Source organism: Erinaceus europaeus, chromosome 5, assembly GCF_950295315.1.
Source record: "Erinaceus europaeus chromosome 5, mEriEur2.1, whole genome shotgun sequence".
Taxonomy (NCBI): Eukaryota; Metazoa; Chordata; class Mammalia; order Eulipotyphla; family Erinaceidae; genus Erinaceus; species Erinaceus europaeus.
Genome location: NC_080166.1, coordinates 4,180,138 through 4,192,814, shown reverse-complemented (window position 1 = coordinate 4,192,814; position 12,677 = coordinate 4,180,138). Strand labels below are relative to the sequence as shown.

Here is a 12,677-nt window from a genome sequence, read left to right as displayed (position 1 = left end):
TGTATGGAAAACTGGAAAACCATTACATATGTTGGGTACCCTTAAGGGTCAGAAGTGAAGTCTTCTGGTTGTTTGTTTGTGTTTGCTTTTTATCTTTCTTCATTGGATCGAGACAGCTAGAAATCAAGAGGGAGGGGGTCGGGCGGTGGCGCAGTGGGTTAAGCGCATGTGGCGCAAAGCGCAGGGACCGGCATAGGGATCCCAGTTCGAGTCCCCGGCTCCCCACCTGCAGGGGAGTCGCTTCACAGGCCGTGAAGCAGGTCTGCAGGTGTCTATCTTTCTCTCCCCTTCTCTGTCTTCCCCTCCTCTCTCCATTTCTCTCTGTCCTATCCAACAACGAATTGCGTCAACAAGGGCAATAATAATAACCACAACGAAGCTACAACAAGGGCAACAAAAGGGGGGGGGGGGAATGGCCTCCAGGAGCGGTGGATTCATGGTGCAGGCACCAAGCCCAGCAATAACCCTGGAGGAGAAAAAAATAAAAAAATAAAAAATAAAATAAAATAAAAAAGAAATCAAGAGGAAAGGGACAGAGAGAGAGAGAGAGAGAGAGAGAGAGAGACCTGCAGCACTGCTTTACCACTCAGAAAGCTTTCCCCCTGAAAGTGGGGAGCAGAGGGCTCAGACCCAAGTCCTTGCACACTGTAACATGTGTGCTCAACCAGGTGCGCCACCACCCAGCCCCAGAAGTGACATCTTCTGTATAAAAGCAGAAACTCAGAAGCAAGAGTGGCTTTCCGCCCCCGGCCTCCAAACAATCCTCAACCAGACATTCCCTCAGCTGTAAGAAGCATGCACTCTGTGAAGGCTGACCCATGTAACCCAACCCCAATCTACCTTTCCAACATCTTCCAGATGCTCTCCACCCCTACTCACCAACATCCCAACACCAATGGCACTCTTAAACTACCAGAGCACTGATCAGCCCTGACTTACGGTTGAGTTGAGGATTGAACCTTGGACCACTGGGGCCTCAGGAATGAAAGTCTGTGGTGTAAAGCACTGTGCTCTCTCCCTGGGCCCCTGGCACTTACTGATCCCAACACTTGCATGGGGTCTCTCCCTTTCCCAGGATCCTAAACCCCTTATTTCTTTCCTCCCTTCTTTCAAGCTATTGTTCAAATATCAGAGGAGCCCTTCCACCAAACTAAGGTAGGTTACTCCCATGACTTGTGTCATATTTATTTCTTTTTTTTTTATCTAAAATTGTCAGGAGCTGGGAGCCAGTGATTAGCTCACTTGGATAGTGGGCAGCTTTGAGATGTGTGTGAGCCAGGGGCTAGCCCCACCCTGATAGCACTGAGGGAAGCTTCAGTGCTGGGGTCTGTTCCTACCTCTCTGCTTTCCTGCCTTTATCTTAAATTAATAAGTAAATAGATAGGCCAGGCAGTGGAGCACTGATAGAGGGCACATGTTACCATGTACTCTGACCTAGGTTCAAGTCCCCAGGCTCCACCTGCAGAGGGAAAACTTAACAAGCAATAAAGCAATGCTGTAGGTGTCTTTCTATCTCCCCTTTCCCTGTTGATTTATCTCTGCCTGTCTGTACCCAATAAAGAAATTTAAATGAAACTAAGCAAAAGAAAAAAGGAAATTGTCAGGGGCCAGGAGAGGGCTCCCCTGGTAGAGTTCACACTTCACCACACACAGGGACACAGATTAAGTTCCCAGCCACCGCATATGAGCATCGTGCTGAGGAAAAGCCTCTGGACAAAAAGTGAGGGTGCTAAAACGATCGTTCATATGAACCAAGATGTCACAACAGTTGGGAAATCAAGAATTTATTGAATGGTATCTCGAAGTTTGTGTGTTTCTAATTAGCTATCCAAGTTATCCAAAGACCCTTAAGAATTTAAGTTAAGTCAAAAACAAGAAAAAAAAATGACTAGAATGACCAGTAATATTAAATTTATTAAAACAATCTTTTTTATATTTATTTATCCCCTTTTGTTGTCCTTGTTTTATTGTTGTAGTTATTATTGATGTCGTTGTTGTTGGCTAGGAAAGAGAGAAATGGAGAGAGGAGGGGAAGAAAGAGAGGGGGAGAGAAAGACAGACACCTGCAGACCTGCTTCACTGCCTGTGAAGCGACTCCCCTGCAGGTGGGGGTCCTTATGCCGGTCCTGGCGCTTTGCGCCACCTGCGCTTAACCCGCTGCGCTACCACCCAACTCCCTATTAAAACAATCTTAAGCAAACTTGACGCTCCACTCCACAGTTGTACAAACCATAAGAGCCATCAGAATAATTTTAACACATAACAACAACAAAAAAAATGCAGTTAACTATTTTAAAGGTGTACATAACATTGCTCTGGTTAACTCATAGGATAGAGAAACATCAGAAATTTTACCTACCTTAGCTGGAGCAACTTTTCCAGCAGCTGTGATTTGACCAGTAAAAAAACGTCCAAAATGATTTGCCGCTAGTACAACAGCCTTATAACTTTAAAAAAAAAAAAAAAAAAAGATTAGTAAATAAGTCCCATAAAATTAAAAAATCTTAAATCCCTAAGTCATAAAGTGAGCTGTATTTGTAAATTAACAGTAATAACAATGATAATAAATAGCTGTGGATCCACAGTACCTACTACGTGTCAGAAATAGTGGTAAGCGCTACGTGTGAACTTGCTCCCTTAATACCTCAGTGATCCAATGGCACAACCATGCTCATTTTTATAGATGAGGAAACTAAGGAGAGAGATGAGACTTGCCCAAGGTCACTCAGTAGTAAAGGGCAGTGAAGTCTAGTCCAGATGCCCTGGCTACAGAATCACACTGCAAACCCATGATACTCCCTGGCTTCTTCTTTTTATACATTTATTTATTGATTTACTTATTTTTGCCTCCAGGGTTATTGCTGGGGCTCAGTGCCTACACTACAAATCCACTGCTCCCAGAGGCCATCTTTCCTATTTTGTTGCCCTTGTTGTTGTTGCCATTGGATAGGACAGAGAGAAATTGAGAGAGGAGGGAAGATAGAGAGGGGGAGAGACCCCCCTCCCCCGCAGGTGGGGAGCCGGGGGCTTGAAGCAGGTTCCTTATGCCGGTCCTTGCGTTTTGCACCATGTGAGCTTTGCAAGGCTGCGCTACAACCCAGACCCCACTCCATGGCTTCTTTAAAACAATCACTGAAGATCAGCTGGATTAAAAAACAAAAATTCAAGGGCCAGGTGGTGGCGCACCTGGTTGAGCGTACATGTTACAATGTGCAAGGACCTGGGTTCAAGCCCCGGGTCCCCACCTGCAGGGGGAAAGCTTTGCAAGTGGTGAAGCAGTGCTGCAGATGTCTCTCTGTCTTTCTCCCCTTTCTTTCTTTTTTTTTTTTCTCCAGGGTTATTGCTGGGCTCAGTGCCTGCACCATGAATCCACCGCTCCTGGAGGCCATTTTTCCCCCTTTTGTTGCCCTTGTTGTTGTAGCCTTGTTGTGGTTATTATTATTACCATTGTTGGTGCTGTTCGTTGTTGGATAGGACAGAGAGAAATGGAGAGAGGAGGGGAAGACAGAGAGGGGGAGAGAAAGACAGACACCTGCAGACCTGCTTCACCGCCTGGGAAGCGACTCCCCTGCAGGTGGGGAGCCAGGGTCTCGAACCAAGATGTTTATGCCGGTCCCTGCGCTTTGTGCCACATGCGCTTGCTTAACCCACTGTGCCACCACCTGACCCCCCTTTCTCCCCTTTCTATCACCCCCTTCCTTCTCAGTTTCTGGCTGTCTCTATCCAATAAATAAATAAATAAATAAATAAATAAATATACAATAAAAAAATTTTTGAACTTATAATCATAAGTTCCCAGGTCTGATCCACAGCATCTCATGTGACAGAGAGATGCTCTGGTGTCCTCTCTCTCCCTGTCTCTCTCTGTCTCTCTCTTCCTCTCTTACAAGTAAATCTATTTTCCCCTTTTATAAAGGGAAGAAAAGACTAACAATGCTTTTTCTTTGGGCACTGAGACTACAGATACCTGGCTTTCTGTTTTACTTTACTGTACTGTCCAAATGTTCCTTGATGACTCTAAGTATTTTTTATATAATTGGGGGACTTGAAAAATAACAGTTCGAGCCCCCAGCTCCCCACCTGCAGGGGAGTCACTTCACAAGCGGTGAAGCAGGTCTGCAGGTGTCTGTCTTTCTCTCCCCCTCTCTGTCTTCCCCTCCTCTCTCCATTTCTCTCTGTCCTATCCCACAACGATGACATCAATAACAACAACAATAAAACAACAAGGGCAACAAAAGGGAATAAATAAATAAATATTTTTTTAAAAAAGAAGAAAAGGAAAAAAAAAAGCACATCCTGTGGTCCAGGAGGTGGCACAGTGGATAAAGCATTGGATTCTCAACCATGAGATCCTGAGTTCGATCCCTGGCAGCACATGTACCAGAGTGATGGCTGGTTCTTTCTCTTCTACCTTTCTCATTGTGAGAAATAGCCCAGATGGGTGTAGCCTTTCCATTGATGTCTATCAATCCAGTCTGACTACAGACCCCTGACTTTTACACGTCTACGTGACTACAACCATGCCTTGTTTTCTTCAAAATTACCTTAGACTTCCCAGCCCCTTCCTCGATGTCCCATTCCCATTATAGCCACATTGTAAACTCAGACTTCCTGGCCAAAAGCCCCTTCCTCAATCTGTCTTTCCCAGTCTAGTGACACTGTCCTGGCCAGAATCCCCTTCCTTGCACTTCCTTTACCACTATAGTTCCTAATATCCGCCCCATCCCCTTTTCCTGACCGTGGTTAGATTGTGAGCCAATTCCCTCTCGCCAAAGCGGAAGAGGACAGGTTGTTCCATGTCCAGTCATGTATAAAGGCTCTGCAGATCGCCTTTGGGGTGCGTGCTGGTTTATACCCTTGCACATATATATGTAAAACTTTTGCTTTGCTCATGACTCTCAGTGTCTCAGTCCTTGTTTGAAGGCAGAGATAGAGTGCATTTTGCACTATTTCCCACATCATGGATAAATAAATAAATTATGAAAAAAAGAAAGAAAGAAAATAAAAAACACACTCTGACTTTGCCAACAACCCAGAAGTTTCCTAGAGGGGCTGGCTTCGTAGGCATACCCTTTCATCTGGCCTCCCTTGGGAAGCTATGTCAGCAGCACTCAACCCTCACACAGCTACTCCTACCCTGAGGGCAGGCTCGGTTATTCAGCCAAAACCACAGCCAAGCTCCTCTGAGCACAACAGGCTTTGGAACCCTTTTCAGTATGAAATCCAGGCACAGAGAAAGCTTTCCTGCTGAAAGGCAAATGAAGTTTATGGACAAAATTAATTGTCTTTATTAATTTTTACCTGAGCTTGGTATTTGACATGCAGGTGGACCCAGGTTATTAAAGTCATGGGCCCTTTGGAATATACCTAAAATAAACCTACTAGCTATTTCCAAAACGGAGACCCCAAATCTTCATCTGCAATATTCCAGTCTTTAGGTTCATTATTAGTCATCAATTTGTATGGCTCTATATGTTAACTCTTTTTCTGCCACCAGGTTCCAGATGCTACCATAATGCCAATCGGACTTCCCTGGGCAGACGACTCCACCAACATGTCCTGCAGCCCCGCTTCCCCAGAGCCCTGCCCCACTAAGGAAAGAGAGAAACAGGCTTGGAGTATGGTTCCACCTGTTAACGCCCATGTTCAGTTGGGAAGCAATTACAGAAGCCAGACCTTCCACCTTCTGCATCCCACAGTGACCCTGGATCCATACTTCCAGAGGGATAAATAGGAAAGCTATCAGGGGAGGGGATGGGATATGGAGCTCTGTTGGTGGGAATTGTGCCCCTCTTATCCTATGGTCTTGACAGTACTTCCATTTTATAAATAAATACATTTTAAAAAAATTAATTGTCTCTGGGGGCCAGGTGGTAGTGCAGCGGGTTAAGCGCATGTGGCATGAAGCGCAAGGACCGGCATAAGGATCTCGGTTCGAGACCCCGGCTCCCCACCTGCAAGGTAATCGCTTCACAGATGGTGAAGCAGGTCTGCAGGTGTCTGTCTTTCTCTCCCCTTCTCTGTCTTCCCCTCCTCTCTCAATTTCTCTCTGTCCTCTCCAACAATAATGACAACAATAATAGTAACAACACCAATAAACAACAAGGAAGGGCAACAAAAGGGAAAAAATGGCTTCCAGGAGCAGTGGATTCATAGTGCAGGCACCGAGCCCCAGCAGTAACCCTGGAGGCAAAAAAAAAAAATTAATTGTCTTTAACCCTCACCTATCAATACAGGGCTCTACTCAAGGAAAAATCTTCAAGAAGTCATTTTAGTTATTCCTGAAATATTTTTTATTTGCCTACACAAATTCTAATGAATATGAGAAATCAGCAAAGATGTATATGAGACTACGAAATTCCAACTTCCATGAACAACAGAATGATTCCAACCTAACACACACACAAACAAATATATAAAACAAGGCTGGAGAAGATAGCATAATGGTTATGCAAAGAAGCTGTCCAACCTGAGGCTCTAAAGTCCCAGGTTGAATTCCCCCACATACCATAAGCCAGAGCTGAGCAGTGCTCTGGCAAAAAGAAAAAGGAAAATAATAGTAATCTATATATACATAAAACAATATATTTTTCATATAAATATCTCACAATCTGAGCCTACCATCACCACACGGGGGAGCTTCAATACTGTGGTGTCTTTCCCTCACGGTATACATGTGCATGTATTTATAGTGGCACTGAAGACCCCACAACAATTAGGGATTCGTTAACGAACAAATATCTCACAGTCGTTTATTTTGGCAGAAGGAATTACTACTACTCTTTTTTTTATTTTATTTTATTTTTATCCCCATGGTTATCACAGCGGCTCAGTGCCTGCACTAGGAATCCACTGCTCCTGGAGGACATTTTTCCACTGTGTTGCCCTTGTTGTTATTATTGTTGTTCTGGTCATTGTTATTGTTGTTATTGCTGTTGTTGTTGCATAGAACAGAGAGAAATGGAGAGAGGCAGGGAAGACAGAGAGGGGGGAGAGAAAGATAAGACACCTGCAGACCTGCTTCACTGCCTGTGAAGCGACCCCCCCCACCCCCGGCAGGTGGGGAGCCGGGGCTCGAAACCAGATCCCTATGCCAGTCCTTGTGCTTTGCACCATGTGCACTACCGCCCAGCCCACTACTACTCTTTCACCTACAGAAACTGAAAAGGAGAAAACTGCCAAGTACAACATGAAGAGTCATTTCACATCTGATGAACATGAAACAGTGAATTTTAAAAGTAAGTGCACTGCTGTGGTCTGGCAGGTGGCACAGTGGGCAGAGTGTCCGACTCAGTGCACGGGTCCTGAGCTTGACATCCCTGTACCAGAATAATGCTCTGAGTTCTTTTCTTTCCCTGCCTCTCTCTTGGTCTGACATTGATACACAGATCTTGCTTTCTGAGTGTACCACCAAAAGGCTACAATCTCCAACAATTACAAAGTAAACTATTGTGAGAAAAAGCTACAGAGAGAATGTGTCTGTAGCATCACTGTGCTTTTACGCCTCAACCTACCCAGCAATGTTGGCCATGGAGCTCAGTGCATCATATCCTTGAGCAATGGTGACTCTTGGAACCTGGTCCATTGCCAGAACTGTAACTTTCCTTTCAGAAAGTTTATTTAGCAGGTCTGGGTTTTGGGCTGGGTAAATAAAGCTAATCAGTGTTCCTGATGTCTTCAAAAGGTCAGCTTCATGAACACCTAGTGTTGGATTAACCATGGGGGCACGCACCTGAGGAAAAAGGTAAGTCACAAATTACAAATATAAATACCACTCTCAGATTCATCAGTCAGCAGGACAGTTGAGATGTGACATAATAGCAATTACAGTCCAGAAGTCAATCTTTCAGCCCTGCGTTTTATTTTTACTAAATACCTAAACAAGATAAAGTATCAAGTAATCTAAGCTTTATGTCCTCTCAGCGGAAGACCATCAAACTGCCTGGTAAAGAGCAAAAACACGGGAGCCTGGTGGTGGCGCAGCAGGTTAAGCACACATGGCAGAAAACACACCGACCGGCATCAGGATCCCTGTTGGAGCCCCTGGCTCCCCATCTGCAGGGGAGTCACTTCCCACGCAGTGAAGCAGGTCTGCAGGTGTCTGTCTTTCCCTCCCCCTCTCTGTCTTCCCCTCCTCTCTCCATTTCTCTCTGTCCTACCCAACAACATCAGTAACAACAACAATAAAACAATAAGGGCAACAAAAGGGAAAATAAATACATTTAAAAAAAAAAGTGAAAATGGAGATGAGACCAAGGTATCAGCTCAGCGGTACTGCCCAGACCACCTGCATACGAGGTGTCAGCTCAGTCCCCGACCCCAGACATGCCAGCACTAAGCGGTACTCTAGAGCTAAGCTCTCTCTTTTTGTCTCTCTCATAAACAATCAAAATAAATAAAGCTTTGAAAATAATAATGAGATTAAAGGGAAGATGACTTTTTCTCTTCTCAAAAGAAAACAGATCACACTGCCTAGTAAAAAAAAAAAAAAAACTTCACATGCAGGGGGCATATTTATACCACGCATCACTTCTTTGAGGAGGAAAAAGGGAGAGTCTGAAGATATGAAAAGTGGTTTCTTTCTTTCTTCTGGGAAAAGGTGTCCCCAAAGTCAGCATGTCATGAATGAGAAGAGGGAGGGGTAGTTACCTTGACCACCAAGTCAGAAGCCAGCACTTCCTTCGGCCCTTGGATTTTGGCACCCGCTGCTCTGTAGTGATCATCTGAGAATTTGGACGCTTCTCCGGCACCAGACTCCACAACAACATTGAAACCTTGCTTGACCAAGGCCTGAACACCTGCTGGCGACAATGCCACTCGCTTCTCATTCTGGAAAATCTCCTTGGGGACTCCAACAGTCAGCTGCTTATATGGGATTCCTATAAACAAAGACAGAAAAAAATGGGATCATCTGTTCAAAATACACTGCACATAAAAGTTGCTTTTCGGGGGGGCCAGGCGGTAGCACAGCAGGTTAAGCGCAAGTGGTGCAAAGCGCAGGATCGGCGTAAGGATCCCGGTTCGAGCCCCCAGCTCCCCACCTGCAGGGGAGTCACTTCACAGGCAGTGAAGCAGGTCTGCAGGTGTCTGTCTTTCTCTCCCCCTCTCTGTCTTCCCCTCCTCTCTCCATTTCTCTCTGTCCTATCCAACAACAATGACAGCATAACAACAATAATAGTAACAACAACAACAATGATAAACAACAAGGGCAACAAAAGGGAAAAAATAGCCTCCAGGAGCAGTGGATTCATGGTGCAGGCACCGAGCCCAGCAATAACCCTGGAGGCAAAAAAAAAGTTGCTTTTCAAAATTATGTTCCTGATTCATAGTCATTGTTTCCCTTTTTTTTTTTTTTTCATTTTATTGGGAGGTTAATGGTCTGCAGTACAGTTGTTGACACAAGGGTAAAATTTCTCATCTCACCATGACAGGTGTCTGCAAAACTCTTCCCCAACTTAAGTCTTTCTCTACCATCATGCACCAACCCCCCTCCTCCTCTCTGCCCTCCTTCCCCAGAGTCCTTCGCTTTGATGCAATACACCAATTCCAGACTTTCTGTTTCCCCTTTCTGTTTTTGCTTCTTTATATACATAATTTATTTTAGAATTGGACAGAGACAGAGAGAAATTGAGAGAGAAGGGACAGAAAGATGGAGAGTGAGAGGGGCCAAGCAGTGGCGCAACAGGTTAAGCGCAAACACTACAGTGCACAAGGACTCAGGTTCAAGCCCCTGGCCCCCACATGCAGGGCTGCAGGTGTCTCTCTGTCCCCCCACCCAATTTCTCTTTCTCTGTCCATTCACAAATAAATTTTTTTTTAAAAAGAGAGAGTGAAAGAGATAGAGAGGGAGACGGGCTGTAGCGCAGTGGGTTAAGCACAGGTGGCGCAAAGCACAAGGACCCGTGTAAGGATCCCGGTTTGAGCCCTGACTCCCCACCTACAGGGGAGTCGCTTCACAGGCGGTGAAGCAGGTCTGCAGGTGTCTGTCTTTCTCTCTCCCTCTCTGTCTTCCCCCTCCTCTCTCCATTTCTCTCTGTCCTATTCAACAACAACAATGACAACAATAATAACTACAACAATAAAGCAACGACGGCAACAAAAGGGAATAAATAAACTAAATAAATATTAAAAAAAGAAAGAGATAGAGAGACACCTGCAATAATGCTTCACCACTCATGAAGCTTTTGCCCTACAGGTGGGGACCAGGGTTTGAATCCTGTTCGCTATAATGTGTGTGTTTAACCAGGTGCGCCACTGCCTGGCACCTTCGTTCTTGTTTCTTATAAGTGAAAGGAACTCTTTGTTTGTGGGTTTTTTTTTTGTCTCTTTTTAAATATTTATTTATTCCCTTTTGTTGCCCTTGTTGTAGTTATTATTGTTGATGTTACTGATGTTGTTAGGTAGGACAGAGAGAAATAGCAAGAGGAGGGAAGATAAAGTAAGGCTTGGTGCCACCTGTGCTTAACCGCCAACTCACTGTTTGTTTGTTTTTTACTTCAAACTTACCTTGACCTTTTTTATTATTTTACTAGAGAAATAATGATTTACAAGATAGTCGTACTCACCGGCTCCAATTCCTCACCTGTCCACGACAGGTGTCTACCAGCCACTTCTGGCATCTGATGGTGCGGGGAATCTTCAGCCCCCACCCGACCCCCCCTGCCTCCCACTACCTCCATCCTCCATCCTTCGGCAACACATCATGTCCAGTCCAAGTTTCACCTTTGTTTTGCCTTTTGCTTTCTGTTTCTTTTTTTTTTTAATATTTATTTATTTATTTATTTATTTATTCCCTTTTGTGTCCCTTGTTGTATTATTGTTGTTGCCGTCATTGTTGGATAGGACAGAGAGAAATGGAGAGAGGAGGGGAAAGACAGAGAGGGGGAGAGAAAGACAGACACCTGCAGACCTGCTTCACCGCTTGCGAAGCGACTCCCCTGCAGGTGGGGAGCCGGGGCTCAAACCAGGATCCTTACGCCGGTCCTTGCGTTTTGCGCCACCAGCGCTTAACCCGCTGCACTACAGCCCGACTCCCTCCTTTCTGTTTCTTAAGTACCACCTATAAGTGACAGCCTTTGGTGTTTATCTTTCTTCCCCTGGCTGATCTCACTAAAACTGATTCTTTCAAGGTCCATCCAAGATGAAGCAACGGAAATAATTTCCACACCTATGGACATCTAATCTTTGACAAAGGGGCTCAGACTATTAAATGGGGAAACCAGAGTCTCTTCAACAAATGGTGTTGGAAAAAATGGGTTGAAACATGCAGAAGAATGAAACTGAACCACTGTATTTCACCAAATACAAAAGTAAATTCCAAGTGGATCAAGGACTTGGATGTTAGACCACAAACTATCAGATACTTAGAGGAAAATATTGGCAAAACTCTTTTCCGCATAAATTTTAAAGACATCTTCAATTAAATGAATCCAATTACAAAGAAGACTATGACAAGTATAAACCTATGGGACTACATCAAATAAAAAGCTTCTGCATAGCTAAAGAAACTACTACCCAAACCAAGAGACCCCTCACAGAATGGGAGATATTTACATGCTACACATCGGACAAGAGGCTAATAACCAGAATATATAAAGAACTTGCAAATCTCAACAAAACAACAAATAACCCCATCCAAAAATGGGGAGAGGACATGGACAGAATATTCACCACAGAAGAGATCCAAAAGGCCAAGAAATACATGAACAAATGCTCCAAGTCTCTGATTGTCAGAGAAATGCAAATCAAGACAACAATGAGATATCACTTCACTCCTGTGAGAATGTCATACATCAGAAAAGGTAACAGCAGCAAACGCTGGAGAGGGTGTGGGGTCAAAGGAACCCTCCTGCACTGCTGGTGGGAATGTCAATGGGTCCAACCTCTGTGGAGAACAGTCTGAAGAACTCTCCAAAGGCTAGAAATGGACCTACCCGATGGTCCTGCAACTCCTCTCCTGGGAATATACCCTAAGGAACCCAACAAACTCATCCGAAAAAAAAAAAATGTGTATACCTATGTTCATAGCAGCACAATTTGTAATAGCCAAAACCTGGAAGCCACCCAGGTGTCCAACAACAGATGAGTGGCTGAGCAAGTTGTGGTATATATACACAATGGAATACTACTCAGCTATTAAGAATGGTGAATTCGTTTTCAGCCAATCTTGGATGGAGCTTGAAAAAATCATGTTAAGTGAAATAAGTCAGAAACAGAAGGATGGGGTATTCCTAGTTGATCCAGGAGAGGAGAGGAGAGGAGAGGAGAGGAGAGGAGAGGAGAGGAGAGGAGAGGAGAGGAGAGGAGAGGAGAGGAGAGGAGAGGAGAGGAGAGGAGAGGAGAGAAACAGATCTGCTGCTGCTCATAGCCCCGCCTCCGGAAGAATACCAAAGGAGACCACCCAGGACCGAAACAAGACAGGAATAGAATGACCACAGGAACCCAGTAAATCACCGGTGAGTACAAACACGTGTGGCTAGTGACAGAGAGGAGAGAGGGGCCTAAGGAGAGATTAAGTGACTGCTAACAGTTCAGCAGTTAATCAGTGGAGACACCACCTCCAGTCTGCTCCACCAACAAGGGGACAGCTTAAGGGAGGAGAGGACTCCCCAGAGACTCACCAAGTGCAACTCTGAGTCTCCATTGCTATTACCCTCAGAATCTGGAGCAGCGACAGG

General features: G+C 44.8%; 1 protein-coding gene across 4 annotated transcripts in view; it reads right to left on the bottom strand.

The window, feature by feature from the left end:
* NNT (nicotinamide nucleotide transhydrogenase) overlaps positions 1-12,677 on the bottom strand; it is a 122,943-nt gene that overhangs the window by 93,855 nt on the left and 16,411 nt on the right. For all 4 annotated transcript variants that reach the window (XM_060191014.1, XM_060191012.1, XM_060191013.1 and 1 more), the window contains 3 exons: positions 8,650-8,879; positions 7,515-7,732; positions 2,360-2,447 (listed from right to left, as the gene is read on the bottom strand). In XM_060191014.1, coding sequence (XP_060046997.1) covers positions 2,360-2,447; positions 7,515-7,732; positions 8,650-8,879 — 536 coding nt within the window. The remainder of the gene's footprint in view (positions 1-2,359; positions 2,448-7,514; positions 7,733-8,649; positions 8,880-12,677) is intronic.